The 14,612-nt window shown below is 58.0% G+C and overlaps 1 protein-coding gene across 1 annotated transcript; it reads left to right on the top strand.

Annotated features, from left to right (window-relative positions):
* Positions 1 to 71: 71 nt before the first annotated feature.
* Positions 72 to 4,173, top strand: FOXJ1 (forkhead box J1). The gene is made up of 2 exons (XM_032199866.1): positions 72 to 605; positions 3,239 to 4,173. The coding sequence occupies exons 1-2, from the start codon at positions 72 to 74 to the stop codon at positions 4,055 to 4,057; spliced, it is 1,353 nt and encodes a 450-aa protein (XP_032055757.1). The 3' UTR covers positions 4,058 to 4,173.
* The last annotated feature ends 10,439 nt before the right edge of the window (positions 4,174 to 14,612 follow it).

The following is a 14,612-nucleotide window of genomic DNA, read 5'->3' as shown; positions in this document are numbered from 1 at the left end:
TCGGGGCTTGACCCCCTCCCCGTTCCCTTTATAGGATCGGCCCCGTCCCTTCCCTCCGCCGCTCCCCGTGGATGCTGGAGCTGCCGGGGCGCCCGGCCATGGCTGAGGGGTGGCTGAGCCTGCGGGCGGCTGAGACCCGAGGCCAGGAAGGCGGCGGCGGTGGCATGGGCGACTCGAGCAACCTGGACGACAGCCTGACCAGCCTGCAGTGGCTGCAGGAATTCTCCATCATCAACGCCAACGTGGGCAAGTCGTCCTCCTGCCCCAGCGGCCCCGACCCTCACGATTACCACCGCTTCCCCGCTTTCGCCGCCCCCTGCTCGCCCCTGGCCGCCGACCCGGCTTGTATGGGGATGCCCCACACCCCCGGGAAGCCCACCTCGTCCTCCACCTCGCGGACGGCCCCCCCGGTTGGGGGCATGCAGCCCCCCGCCGAGGACATCGACTACAAGAGCAACCCCCACGTCAAGCCGCCCTACTCCTACGCCACCCTCATCTGCATGGCCATGGAGGCCAGCAAGAAGACCAAAATCACCCTCTCGGCCATCTACAAGTGGATTACCGATAATTTCTGCTATTTCCGACACGCCGACCCCACCTGGCAGGTGGGTGCCTCGTGGGGGGGGCCTGCAGACCCCATTTGGGGGGTGCTGGGTGTGTGGGGTGGAGGCGCTGGGGATAATCCTCGGTGTAAAGGGGAGCTTGCTGCTCCTGGGGAGGTTGTGCTTAGCTCGGGTGTCCCCGGGGATGGAGACACCCCAAATTCCAGCCCCGTGCTTGGAGAGGGAGGAAGGATGGAGAGAAGGAGCCTCGGGCTCGGGCACGCAGGGATGATGCAGCCACGAGGGCAGCAGAGGGAAGGAGCCATTACGGGGCAGAGCCCAGGGCCATTTTAGGATCGGGGAGGCGCGTGCGAGGCGTCTGCCCTCAGCTCCACCTTTCGGGGGCCCTGGTGGCTCCCCTCGGGGCTTGGCACATGGGAAATCGCTGAATCGAGCGTCCCCGTCCCTGAGGAGAGGGATGGAGGTGCTGCTTGCTGGGCAAATCCCTCGCTGGGGAGGCTTAGAGGAGAAACGCCGCCGCGGGTGTTGGAGGCCTCGGGGGGAGGCTGCTGTCCCCCAGCTTGCACAAACCCGGCCCCAGGGGTAGGGGACAGCCCGAAGCCAGGGGCTTTTCCCTGCTCGGTGCCCTCTCTCCCCAGACGAGGTCTCCGTGAGGTTTTTAGGATGCAGCGGGGCGGCTCGCCCCTCTTCTCGGGTCATTCCCAGCCGCAACCCACAGCACAACGCCCGTCACAGCCTCCTCAGGCAGGAGGCTCTCCAGAATCCCCAAAACCCATCCCAAAGAAGGGAGCCCCCATCCTTCTTTGGGGCCGCGTGGGACCTGCATCCTCCCTTAGGATCTGGACCCCCTGGGTTGCACAGCAGAAGCTCCCCGATGGCATTGCAGGGGTCGGGGCACAGCCACGGGGTGAAAGGGACCCCTCGTCCCCACGCTGTCCCCAGGGGGACCCCAGGGACGGGGGGCACAGGGTTCCAGCAACCGGGAGCCCTCGGGGACGGCCGCTTTACTGGTGGGTCTGGGAGCCTTTTGGGGGGAGGAGTGGTGTGCCAGCATGTTGGCTTTCTCCTGCGAACTCACGGCCGGCTAATCACCGTGTTTTTAATTAAATGTGTTTATTAAAAAAAGAAAAAAAAAAGCAGGGTTTTCAATCCCTCTCTGCAGACATGCAGGGGGCTCACGGGATTGTTGCGGGGAGGAATGATAAATATGTTAACTGGCTGGGGAATAACGGAGGGCAGCCCAGGCTGAATGAAATTTGGGGAGGGGAGGGGAGACAGCAGAGAATTCAACTTGCAAGGCTCTGACCCTTGTAAAATTTCATTAAACTGTAAACTTGGAATCGCCGCAGCCTGCAACGTTCGCAGGGATGTCTGCGGTTCCTGCTTCTTCTTTCCTTTTTTTTTTTTTTTTTTCCCCCTTTCTTTTTTTTTTTTCTTTCCTTTTTTCTCTCCGAGGCTGTGTTCTCATCCACTATCCCAATTCCCATATGTGAAGACAGCCTGGAAAGGTCATGCCACCCGTACTCCGGGGGGAGATGGATCTATTCCTGTGGGAGCTGAGTGCTTTGGAGAGGAGCCAACGCACCCGAGGAGCTTCAGCCCAGAGCAGGGTTTTGTTGTGTGTGTGTGCGTGTTTTTCAACAGCTCTGAGCATTCAAGCCTTGTTTTTTCCTACTCGGCACTACGGATTATGGATGAATAAGCATAAAGATATCCAGGCAACATTAAAAAAAAAAAAAAAAAAAAAAGAACCCAACCCTCTACCATATCCAATCTCTTAATACAGTCTTGGCTTTGTGGAGTCCGACGCTGTGTTATTTACCCAATAACTGAGTTTCCTTTCTGATTATTCACATCACTCTAGGCACATTCAGGGCTTCAGAACAGCTCGACGGGAGCAGAAACTCCTCTTTTTTGTCTTTTTTTTTTTTCTTTTTTTTTTTTCTCCCTCCAGCTACTCTGAGCCGTGGCTGATGAAGATGTGGAGACTTCACACCAGGCTTCCTGGGCCAGGAGGCACCTCTGGGGGCAGATAGCCCGGGCGAGCTCTGGCTGTGCACGGGGCTGCAGTGGGATAGCCGAGGGCCCCTTTGGCTTCACCCAGCTCCTTTGTGTCAGCCTGGCCGCAGGGAGGCACGGTGGCTGGTTTGGGGAGAAATATTCCCCCCTTGCTGCTAGCAATCAGCTCAGGAGAACTGGGGGATGCGTGGAAGGATGGTGCTGTGCCCCACGGTGCTGCCACGCATCGCCTCTTGCAACGTGGCTGTGGCCATGGCGGTGTGAAGGCTTCCTCCTTATCTGCTGTGCAGGACCTGAGCTCCTGCAGCAGGTCTGGCTGGTTTCTCCCAGCGCTCTGCATCATCCAAAGCCCCGTGGCCCAGGTGCACAGCCAAGGAGAGGTTCCCAAACGCTCCCCGTTGGTTGGCAAGTCCTAGCTCGAACCCTTAACTCCAGCTGCTTCTGGATGAGAGGCAGGAAAACTGCGCTGGTGGCCTGGGGCAGGGGAGTTTCTGCTGGGCACGTAGCCTGGGATGTTTTCACGTTGCCATTTCTGCCTTCTTTTCTCCCCAAAGCTGCCTGCTGCCTCCGTGCCTTCCCACCCGGCTCCCCAGCGGGTAGGTGCTGCGGCAGGAGGCAGGCGCTCAACCCCGCTCTCTTTTCTCTTTTGGGTCTAGAACTCCATCCGGCACAACCTCTCCTTGAACAAGTGCTTCATCAAGGTGCCTCGGGAGAAGGACGAGCCGGGGAAAGGAGGCTTTTGGAAGATCGACCCCCAGTACGCCGACCGGCTGATGAACGGCGCCTTCAAGAAACGGAGGATGCCCCCGGTGCAGATCCACCCGGCCTTCACCGGCAGAGCCCAGCAAGAAGCGCGCTGCGGCGCCGGCCCCGTGGCTTCCACCTGGACCAACGGCAACGTCCTCAGCGTCAACGTGGAGTCCCAGCAGCTGCTGAAGGAGTTCGAAGAAGTCACCGGCGACCAGAACTGGAACCCGGCGGACGGGAAGGCCGGCCACAAGCGCAAGCAGCCCCTGCCCAAGCGTACGGCCAAGTCGTCCCGGCTCTCCAACCCTGCCTTGCTCACCCAGGAGGAGCAGACCGAGCTGGGGTCGCTGAAGGGCGACTTTGACTGGGAGGCCATCTTCGACACCAACTTGAACGGAGACTTCTCCACTTTCGAGGACCTGGAGCTCACGCCTCCCATCAGCCCCATCAGGCGCGACGTGGACTTGACGGTGCAGGGGCGCCACCTCGACTGTCCCCAGGAGTGGTGCACCACCGCTGGGCACGAGCAGGTCCTCAGCGAATCCAGCCAGAACAACCTGGACTTTGACGAGACCTTCATGGCCACTTCTTTCCTGCAGCACCCCTGGGACGAAGGCAGGAACGATTACCTCTCCGGCTCGGTCGGCGTGGAGCAGTTGTTTGAGCTCAGCGACACCTCGTTGCCTGCAGACGTGAACGACTGGAGCAGTGTGGGATCCTTTTTATAAGCGGCCACCTGAAGGACTCAGCCAAGCCCACAGAGACCTTAGCAGGGTGCTCCCCCTGTGCTGCTGGAACTTGCAAGGGGGACAAGATTTTCGAGAGGCAGAGACATCCACAGCAACTTCTGTAGCTTCACCGTAGGGTTATTCGCAGCCAGGCCGGTGGGGGGTGGGTGGCAAGGAGGGGAAGCAGGGGGGGAATGACACAAGAAGGCAGAAATCGCTTGAAATACTTTTAAAGGACACACCAGAAGCCTGTGGTCCATGAGTTCGCTCAAGAAAGGGATATAGCAGTACTTATTTTTTTACTTTTTAAAGAAAGAAATGTGAATGACTTCTTTTTTCCGTGGAAATGGACACGGCACACACTCCTCCTGGGCTAAAGGAGAGCACCTGCTAAACGGATCCGAGAGAGGAGATTCCTGGCGGCTTAGGAACTCGATAGACTACGTGCAATTTCCTCACCCCTTCTTCTCTCCGTTTGTCTCTTTCTTTCTGTCCAGGGTAGTTTGTAGGTGTAAGGTGATAATTAGCTAGCAGGCGAATAGAGGTCCCTGTTGGATTCTCCGAGTTCAACCTCCCTCCTGAATTGTGCCTAGGGAAGAAGAAAAGGTCTGTAAAGTCAGATGCAAATCAGCAAATCTGTCTCTGTAGATGTTTTTATATAATCTATTATATATTATATATTCAAAGAAACCTATATTTTTAGCATTAGAATGTCTTTTCAGAGGGGATAGGGAAAATACAGTTTGGGGGTTGTTTTGTATTTTTGCTGAGTACAAGCTCGCGTTCGTCACTCTGCAAACCAAGACCGCAGCGTCCTGCATGTCTGCTTCACACCGGGGAGGCTCCCTGCAGCAGCAATTTCGGTCAGGATCCAGGATTCGGCCACGGCAGGAGAGGAGCAGAGGGGACTGGGTCGCTCCCAGAAGTGACTTTTATATTTTTTACACCCAAAATCCTTGCCGCTGTTGCCCAAGGGTCTAGACCAGAATAAACCTTCCCTGTGTTTCAGCGTCACCGCTGTTCCCAGTGCCCGTGGAGGAGCTCCAGGCAAAGTTGAGACATGGGGGGAGCGGAGCCAAACTGTGCTGAAACTCAACTTGAAGCTCTCGGGAACTGGATTCTTCACCTTCCCTTCGCTGTAGGAGATTTGAGTGATGGTAGCTGCTAGGTAGGAGTAAGGAAAAGCTGTAGTGTTGGTGGTGTGTCTTTAGACTTGCTGAAAAATGGAAGATTGCAACCAAAAAAAAAAAAGAAAATCTTTAACAAAAGCACTTAGGACTTTTGATGTGAGCAACCTAACTTAGCGGGAATATAGCTGTAGCATAAGAGTCAATAAACCAGCCTTAAAAATAAAATTAAAATCACCCTTGGAGTAATTTGCACTCAAATTTTCGCACACGGTGCCACTTGAGGGGGCATCAGGCACCAAAGGTTGGAGCTGCAGTGATGGGAGCACCAGTCCTGCGTGGGACAGGCTGGTGGCACCCCTGGATGCGGGCGGGGGGGTCTGCTGGGGGTTTCACCTGGCAGATCCCCCCCAGGACCTGACCCAATCGCTCTGTGAGCCCGACAACTTCAGCTCATGGAAGCGGGGCTGGGGATGGGGCCAGCAGCTGAAGCCCACTGAGATACCACCAACGAGCCAGGGGTGGTGTCCCTGGGGTGGGGGGCAAGGGCTGTGTCTCAGGGGGGCTTTGGGGACAGTGTAGATGCATATATCAGTACTGGTGCTAGTTATTTCATTTTATTTTATTTTTTGTTTTCCTGTTTTTTTGGCCTTCAGACTGCTGCTGAAGAATTGCAAAGATACGTGTGTAGTTTAACCATTTTTTCACTGAAAGTAATTTTAAGACTTTTAAAAAAAAAAAAAGGGGGGGGGGAGAAGGGAAAAAAAAAAAGACTTTTGGTTCCTTGTTTTCCTCCAGCCCAGCCTGGATCTGTCTGAGGCTCTCCTGTGAAGAAAAACGGTATCTCGTTGTCACAGCCCAGCCCAGTACCCAGTGAGCGCAGTGTGGGTGCTCTCAGCCCTGTCCATGGGAGCTCAGCAATTCCCCAGGGGGAAACTGAGGCACGCACCACCCGATGCATGGCACGTGTTACACACCATCTATGGGGCACAAGGGTGGCTGTGCCTGGTGTCCCAGGTGCTGAGAGCTGCCCTTGAGCACCATTCCCTGCTCCTGGGGGTGACGGTGTGGGTGCCTGGCACTGTTTCTCTCCTGCTCGTGCCCTGTCCCCGCCTCACCCTGCAGAAACACAAGCGGGTTGGGAGCCCTCCTGGGTGCGGGGCGGCGAGAGGAGCTGCACAAAAGCCTCAGGAATAGCTGAGCCCTCGTGAGACCAATTATGCCGAGGAGCTGTTGGGCTCTGCGAGGGCAGGGAAGCAAAGCAGCGGCAGCAAAGCGAGCCTGCATGCAAGTGGGGAGCAGGAGGCTCGGGGAGGGCAATGGGGTGCCAGGCTGGCTGCGGGACCAGGGCTCAGTGTAATGCCAGGTGGGCTGGGGGTATCCATGCCCACATCCATGAGGCAGTGATGCTTCTGGGGGAGATGGGAGGAAGGGGCTGGAAGGGGTTTCTGGCCATGCGTGGGGCATCCTTGGGGCAGAGATGTCCCCTCCGGACCCTGCATCAGGCTCATCCAGCTCGGAGCTTCAGCTGGACCCGCTCCAGGCCATCACAGCCCTCAGGCCCTACCACCCCCATGGTGATCTGCTGGATCCCCAAGAGCAGGGCTGCCCGTTAGCTCGGCAGTGGTCACAGCTGCTCTCAATCCAGCCAGTCTCAACCCAAAATAAAGGCTGGGCTCACTGCTGCAGGTGGCTTTAGTGTGTGCTGGAAGGTTGGGATGCAGCCCTCTGGATGAGGTAGGGTTGTCCTTGGGCTTTGATGCCTTTGGGGGCTTCTAGGGGCAAATCTTGGCTCTCCTTTCACCCTGGGAACCCCAAAAGGCAATGGGGAATTGGGGGTCAGTCAGGCATTGGAATGGGCCCTGTGGGGAGGTGGTGGAGTCCCCATCCCTGGGGGGATATTTAGGGGCATGTGGATGTGGCACTAAGGGACGTGGCTTAGCAATGGGATTTGGGTGCTCAGGTTGATGGTTGGGTTTGGTGATCTCGGGGGTCTTTTCCAGCCTAGATGTTTCCCCGATTCTGTGCCTAAACCCCAGCAGTGGCTCTTCCTCCTCTCCGTTCCCCTTTGGCAGCCATTTCCCCCACACGAACGGGGTTAGCGGCAGTGCTGGGAAAAGCTGGCAGCCCCCTCACTTCTCTGCTTTGCTGTATTTTACTGGCCACAGCCACATAGTTTCTGCTTCAACCCCCTGCAAAAAGCTGAGCCCTGTCGGGGGGGGGGACAACCAACAAGAGATTTGTGCCAGGAAAAAACATTCCTCCCTGCCCGAGCCAGCCCAGGGCTGTAAAGTGAAAAAGGGCGAATATAAAGGAGGCACCAGGCGAGGCCTGGAACAACCTCATTTTGTTCTGCGCCTGAAAGCAACACAACAAACTTGGACGTGGACGTCTTTGTTGTTTTTATTTCCCCCCCTCACGATGAGGGGGTGGCTGGCGCTGGGGTTTCGGCAACAGGCCGGGGCCTAGGCTTGGGCCTGGGCTGCGGCGCGGCCACGCCGGGGGCACCGGGCTCGGCCTGCCCGGGCTTGCTGAGCTGGGAAGTGCCTGGTTCCTTCCTCCTGCCCCATCCCAGCGGTGTTGTGAAACCCACAGCGGCCATCCCGTTATTAGTTATCGCTCCCGTTCCCCCCCAGCCGTCCCCTCAGCCGTCACCCTCCCCGGATGGGCAAACATTGACGCCTCCAACCAACCTCCCCGTTCGCAGAGGGGGGAAGAAATATCCACATAAGCCCTTCTTTTCTCTCCTTTTCTTGCCCCGTCTTTCTTTCTCCTCCATTGAGTGCAGGGCTGGCACGGAGCCATTCTGGCAACAGCCGGCTTTCACTTGCTAATCATCCCAAATATTGAAAATCAACGCCTAGAATAAACAGCTCAAAGATTGGGGCCATCTCTGCTCGGCTTGGAAATGCTAATCTCGCCGCCTTTTGTTTTCCTTGTGTGGGTTTGGTGCTGTTTTGGAGGAGGTCACAGCTCATGGTTTCTTCCCCTACCCCCAGATTTATTTTTATTATTATTATTTTCTCCTCATCGTGAAAAATTCAGCCCGCTTTCACTTCCCGGGCTGGGATGGGGCCGGAGCGGCGGGGGGGAGAAGGGGGAGGCAGGATGGAGGAGGGTAAAGGAATGGATTCGCCTTGCATAGCAATGAACAAACCTCCAAAGTTTTTGGGGAAAAAAGAAAAACCCAGGTTCCTAAACGTGCTCACGTGGGTGAGAGATCTCATGGGAACGGCTTTGGGCAGGGCTGGCAGGACCCTGGGTGGGACACGGGATGGGGATGGCAGCAGGGAAAATGGACCAGCCTGGTCCCAAGTCTGGGGACAGCTTGGGGACTCCTGTGACACTGGTTTTAGAGGGGTTTGTACCCAAGGGGATGGAGGTGTTGGAGCAACACCCAGCCTGGCTGAATGCTGGGGAAGTTGTGAGGGGGTCGGACCCAGCGTTTTTTTCCTGGAGGGTTTGGGCTGGATGCAAACACCTTCCTGCTCCAAGCTTCCCAGTCCGTGGTGTCCCCAGAGCTCTGAGAAATGCAGCTCGGAAAGCAGAGAGGGGCAAAGCCCCTTTTTTGCTCTTTTTTTTTTGGCCTTGTGCTGCCTTTAGAGCCCAGCAGGACCCGTGGCACTCACACGGCTTGGACAACTGGCTCAGCAGCCATGGGGAAACTGAGGCAGGGCGAGGAGGTGCCTCGACACGGACCTGAACCCGAACCCCACTGTCGGGTACAAAGCCCCCAGTGGGGAAAGCAGAGCCCCCTGCAGCTCTGCCTCTGTGTTCATCGTGCCCACCCCAGTCCTGCTCCTCTTCCCCGCCGTGGAAGCTGCTTTAGGTCCCGTTGGGATTTTTGCAGGGCACGGGGCTCTGCTGGGGGCTGTTCCTACCCCAAAGCAATGCTTGGGCAGCACTTTGGGAACATGCTTCTGTCCTCATATTTTCAGTCGTATTGCACAGGGCGGGTGCACCTGCCGGTGCCCCAGAGCCCCCCCAGCAAACCTCCCCTCCGTCACCTGCCTCCCTCTGTGCCCCAGGGTGCCTGGGAGGGTCAGGGGCTGCTGCCAGCAGCCGTTCCCCGCCGCAGGGCCAGCACAATGCTCCGGCAGGCTGGGGCTTGCCCTGCGGCGGGGGGAGCGCCGCGCAACGGCCCCTGCGTGAGTGCTGTCACGAGGAGATGCGAGGCATGCTGCCCCTTCCTCCTCCTCCTCTTCCTCCTCTTCTTCTTCTTCCCCGCTGTGCCCCCGACGTGTGCCCGGGTGGGTGGCTGCGTCCCCACGGGGCTCCTCCAGCCCAGCCCGCGCTGTCCCCGCGGGAAAGCAGGGGGGACACATCCAGCACCCCCCCACCACGGCGGGGCTGAGCCGCAGGGAAGCGCCAGCCTCACCTCCTCCTTTGGGAAACCACGTCACGCCGAGGTCGAAACTTGGCCGCTTGGCAAACAAGCGCTGGGGCCGCGGGGATTTCTTTACAAAGCCTTTGTTTATTTTTATTTTTTATTTTTTTCCCCCTCTCCAGGTGATTTATTTCCAGATTCAGAGCGTTAGGGTCATCCCACGTCCTGAGATTATTTTATTATTTTCAGGATGGCGAGACGCTTGTTTTAGAAACCCAAAGCAAACCCATGGGTGCTGCTGCAGGGGCAAGCAGGTGATTTTAGGGTCACCGTGGGGATAAGCCCCAAACAGGCAGGGCTTACGGATGGGGCCATGCTGGGCAGCGTGGGGACGCTGGGTGCGGATCCCCTGGGATGCTCCCGTCCCGTGTGCGGGGCTGGAGGCAGGAGGACGCGGGGGCACCACGAGCGGCGGGCGTTAACCTAGAAATCGCCAAGAATTTGGCCTGGCAGCGTGCTGGTGGGCAGCGTGCCAGCCTGGCGGCCGAGGGAGGCATGGCTCCGCTCCCACATGGTGCTCGGTTTCCCTGTGCGCGGCGGGGAGAGGTGCCTGCCATCTGCCCGGGGAGCTCCGGCAGCTTTTTGGAGCTTTCCTGTGCTGTCGGGATGCTGGGTTGTGCGTGTGTGTGTGTGTGCGCCCAGCCCGTGTGGGTGCTGATTTCCAGCCGGGGAGAGCAGAACGGGTGGTGGTGGGGACGCAGTGCTGCATCCCGCAGCTTTTGGTTCCGAGACACATTAACGAGCAGGAATGTGCAAACATCCAAAGGTCGGTGGCCAGGCAGCTGCCGCAGCCCCTGGGAAAGCAGCGGGCGAAGGCAGGACCCCGAGAGGGATGACAGGGGAGGGTCCCCTGGGTACGGGGCTCCTCCAACCCCCACCGATTGCTGTCCCCTTGGCCTGTCTGGGTGTCTCCTCGCCACCCTGGGGTCGCCAAGCACATTCCTGCTGGGGGGACGGGGTCAGCTGCAGCCCCTCGCCTCCTCCCCAGCCCCAGCACGTTGCCCGCTGCCGACCCGCACGGCAAACACCCCCCTGCCTCCCCCAGCAACGTGGCCGAGAGAGAAAAATGAGCATCGTCCCCAGGCTGGCCCCAGCCCCTGGAACACGGTGCCTGCAGCTCCCCTGCTCTGGGGCTGATGTTCCTGGTGTGTGCACGGCTTCCTGCCCCAAAAGAAACCCCGTAGGAAGCTCAGCTCCTGATCAAAGGAGAGGAAAGGTTTGGGCATGAGCGGGGTGGCATCGTGGTGGTCTCTGTGTGCCAGCAACCCGGTGCCCCGAGGGGCTTGGCTGGAGGAGGGGGGGCTGTGCCTTTTCCCACCCCCTAAAAACGGCCCTTCATGGTGGGAGAACTCAGCAAACAGCAATGGGGGAACCTCATTAATCCCGACCGTTCGGTTACAAAAAGCCCTTCAGAGCTGGCTGCACGGGCGGTTATCAGAGCACCAGGGAGGTTTTCCCAGCAGGACCTTAATTCCCTCGGCAAATAAACCCAGAGGGGGGGAGCCCAGCCTGTGTCTGCCGTGGGGCTGGGGCAGCGGGTGAGGACCCGGGGGACTTTTGGGGCCAGCCCTCAAGGGGCTGATCCCCACCACCCTGCTCCTGCAGCGAGCCGAGGAGCTCTGCTCCCTTCTTTTGCTTTGTGTTTTTTTTTTTTTTTTTTTTTTTAATTAATTTATTTATCTTTTTAGGGACTTGGCATCAGCCAACTGGCTGAGCACTGTTTTGGGGCTATCACTGCCGTGCTGCACCCTTCCCTTGGGGTGGCCCAGTCCTTCCCAGTGCCATACTGGATGGACTGGGGAGCCGCAGGAACCCAACACCAGCCCCTCTCCCACGTGGACCCGCTTTTCCAGCACGTTGAGCATCTCTAAGGCAGGTCACTGATCAAAGGGAAGCTGGTAGGGCTTGAGATAACAGCAGGGAGGTGAGGTCCTTTGGGTTCACTTCCCTTGTTCCTTCAAGTTCACGGGCATCCTAAGAGTGGCGGTGCGTGCCCGGGTGCTGTCTGAACACGCTCATGCTCTTTTTTGGTGCCTCTCCCGTCCTAACCCCACCTGGAAGGGAAAGTCAGGGACTTCTCGGCCAGCTCCTGGCTTTTCTGGATGAAGATTAACCTGGCTAAAGATTAATCACCTTTTCAATCTGACTGACCCACGGGGAGACGTAAGAGGCTGTGTCTGGGGAGGATGCGATGGCAGTGCCACCAGGAGCGGTGTTCCCATGCGTCCCTGTGGCCCGGGTCACCCCGTGGGGGCATCCAGGACGCCCCTCAGCCCATAATGAACATTTTGTAATTTCATGTTCATCCTGGCTCCTCCACGCTCTGCTCTCTCTCCTCTCTCACATCAAATGCAAAGCGCCTTGGGAGGCTCCTGGCCGCATTAACCTTGTTTTCCCCTCACCGCAGCATGGGGAGTGACAGGTCGCTGCCACGTACCCTCTGTCCCCTCCATGCAGGAGGTGGATTAATCCCATCCGTGGGAGGAGGGTACGAGTGTAATTAATTTTGCAACAAAATTATTATTATTTTTTTAAACAGGAACTCTTCCTGGGATGAACGACAGTGCAGAGGGCAGAAAGTCCTCACTTTGAGAGCTGTTATCAATTGAATTCACCCAAATCTTGCCAAGGTTACACCTTCTGTGCAATAACTCTTGCCACCGTGAAGGCAGCTGGCACAAATGTGGGTCTGGGGGGCATTTGGGTCTCTCCAGCGGCTTGGTGCCAGCCCCTGAGTGTGCAAAGCAAAGCTGGGTGCCTCCTGCCTCAGTTTCCCCCGGTGCCCATCAGGTCTGGCCTCCTGTCCCCAGCATTTTGGGAGACCCAAACACCCCACGGCTGGAGAGAAACGGCCGGCACGGCCCCGCTTCCTCGTGCCTGTGGTGGCCAAAGCTCCCGTTGCCGAACGACGGGGCCGTGACGTCGGTCGAACCCAGGGTCCCAACACCCTGAAGGGCTCTGCTGGCATCCCCTGCCTCGTTTTTTTTTGCAGCAGCGCAGCCAGCTTTGCAAACCAGCCTCATTAACTCTTTAATTAGCGCATCGCAGCCCCAACCAAACATCCCACCGGCGAAGCGACGCCGGCTCGGCCGTACCCCTGCCGACGGTGACGGCCTCCCGGGGAGAAAAAAGGGGGCTTTTTCTCTCCCCTCCTCCCCAGGGGGAGGAAGCGAGGGGCGAAGCAGCATTCCTGCGGCCACCAGCGGGTCACCGTGGCTGCCTCGAAGCGGTCGCTGGCGGGCCGGGAGCTTGGCGGCGCGGGAAGGAGCCAGGAGCAGCGGGAAGGCGGCCGCGGCGGCGGGCTGGGGCTGTCCCGCTGCTGGCTGCCCCCGCTGCAGGTCCCGGCGTGCCGGTGTCAGCACACGCTCAGGCTTATTCCGCTTCTGCTCCCTCTTCCTCCTTTGAACAGAAATGCCCCCTGCTGCTGCGGCTCTTGGCGGTTGGGCTGCGAGCCTCGGCTGTGGCACTGCACGTTTATTTTTCACGGGCACCTGCATTTTCTACATTTTTTTGGCAGCCGGGCTTTCCCGGTGCATGCGTTACACCCCAGCTGGAATGTGGCCCGGGTGCATCTAGCCCAGCTCCCCCTCTTTGCTCATTCAACCCATGAGGGGGTGAGGGACCTTTCTGTTTGTTTTTTCTTTTTTTTTTTCTTTTTTTTTTTTTTTTTTTTTAAGGAGCTATTTTAAATCCAGGGGAGCAGCACGTCAGGGGCATGTCACAGCTCTCGTGTCCCCACACCTCCAGCACTGGAGCTCACAGGGGTGGACGACACTGGTGGGGATGATCGTTCCTTGGGCTCAGGGCGAGAGAGATTTCCTTTTGGCTCTGGTTGCCCCTTGAAGAGTGGGGTGAGCAATAGCAGAACGAGTAAGGATTACTATATATATATAAAAAAAAGAGATGGCTCTGCTATACAGCAAAAAAATCCTTCCCAACCTTGCCAGCTCAGCAGGGAAAAGCATGAGAAGCGTCGGGTGCTCAGCCCGGAGGGGGAGCTAGCTTGTCTCTTCGCATTCACAGGACACAATCCCCTCTAGCAGATGTCCCCATAAAGCCTGGGTGGGCAGCCACGGCCGGGCGATGTCACATCCAGAAAATACAGCGCTCTGCCTGCGCGTTGCCCTTCGCGGCGGCCAGGGCCAGCGCACAGCTGTTTGCAGCATGATAAGGTAGGTTATGAAATGTGCCAAAGTTGTTGAACAAAAGGGGCCCGTTGGGCTGTTTCAGCTCCTTTCCAGAGCCCGGGGTGGGCTGACAAGGGGAAGATGGATGGGAACACAGTGGGCCCTTCACGCGGCAGGAGGCTGCCCTTGCCTCGGAGCAGCACAAGGCAGGGAGGCCAGGGCTGTCTGCAGCGGTAACATCAGCTCTCACCCTAGGCTGGACATGTTTTCTGAGGCTGGATGTGGTTTTTGAGGCTGTGCAGCCCCGTGATTGCCCCATTCCCGACAAACCCAGCCGTCCTGCTGCAGCAGGGAGGTGGAGGCAGCCTCCCCTGGTGGGACCCTTTCTCTCTGGAGAAGATGCAGGACAGGGGTAGGGGGCCCTACGCTCCTGCAAATTCCTGCACTTCTGTAATTCATCGTCTACCCCAGGGCTAAGCCTCTGTGACCTTCCTGCACACCTTAATTCTCCCCCCAGTGCCATGGGGCTGGTAAATCCCACCATGATGGGAGCCTGGGAGCCTCAGGGGGATCTTTCCAAGCAGAGCTGCCCTGTGCTTAGTATGGCTGATATACGCTTAATTTAACGAATGACAATATTGACTTTTTTCCCCCGTTCCTACCCAGATCTCCAAGCTGATAGATTAGCTGACTGTGACTTTGGCAGGACCAGCTCCAGCCCGTGGGGGAAAGGGCCAACTTGGGCAATGCCTCGCATCACCTTTCAGGAAAGGGTACAGCTCCTTTCCAGAGGCAAACAATGGCCGTGACCTGCCCAGGCGCCCTGTTTCCTCCTTCTGTGGGCAGCCCTGGTGTGTGACCCTAAGCTGGGTGCGGTGCGAGGGGGGTGGGGGGGTGCCCAGGACGTGTTTGCC

Source organism: Aythya fuligula, chromosome 18, assembly GCF_009819795.1.
Source record: "Aythya fuligula isolate bAytFul2 chromosome 18, bAytFul2.pri, whole genome shotgun sequence".
Classification (NCBI taxonomy): Eukaryota; Metazoa; Chordata; class Aves; order Anseriformes; family Anatidae; genus Aythya; species Aythya fuligula.
Note: the sequence above shows the minus strand (reverse complement) of the source record. Positions and strands in the feature narration are given on the sequence as shown.

Bases quoted from the DNA above. Each gene is read 5' to 3' on its own strand.
- FOXJ1 (XM_032199866.1), top strand. From the start codon at position 72: ATGCTGGAGCTGCCGGGGCGCCCGGCCATGGCTGAGGGGTGGCTGAGC. The intron at 606-3,238 runs GTGGGTGCCTCG...TTTTGGGTCTAG, and splicing joins ACGCCGACCCCACCTGGCAG to AACTCCATCCGGCACAACCT.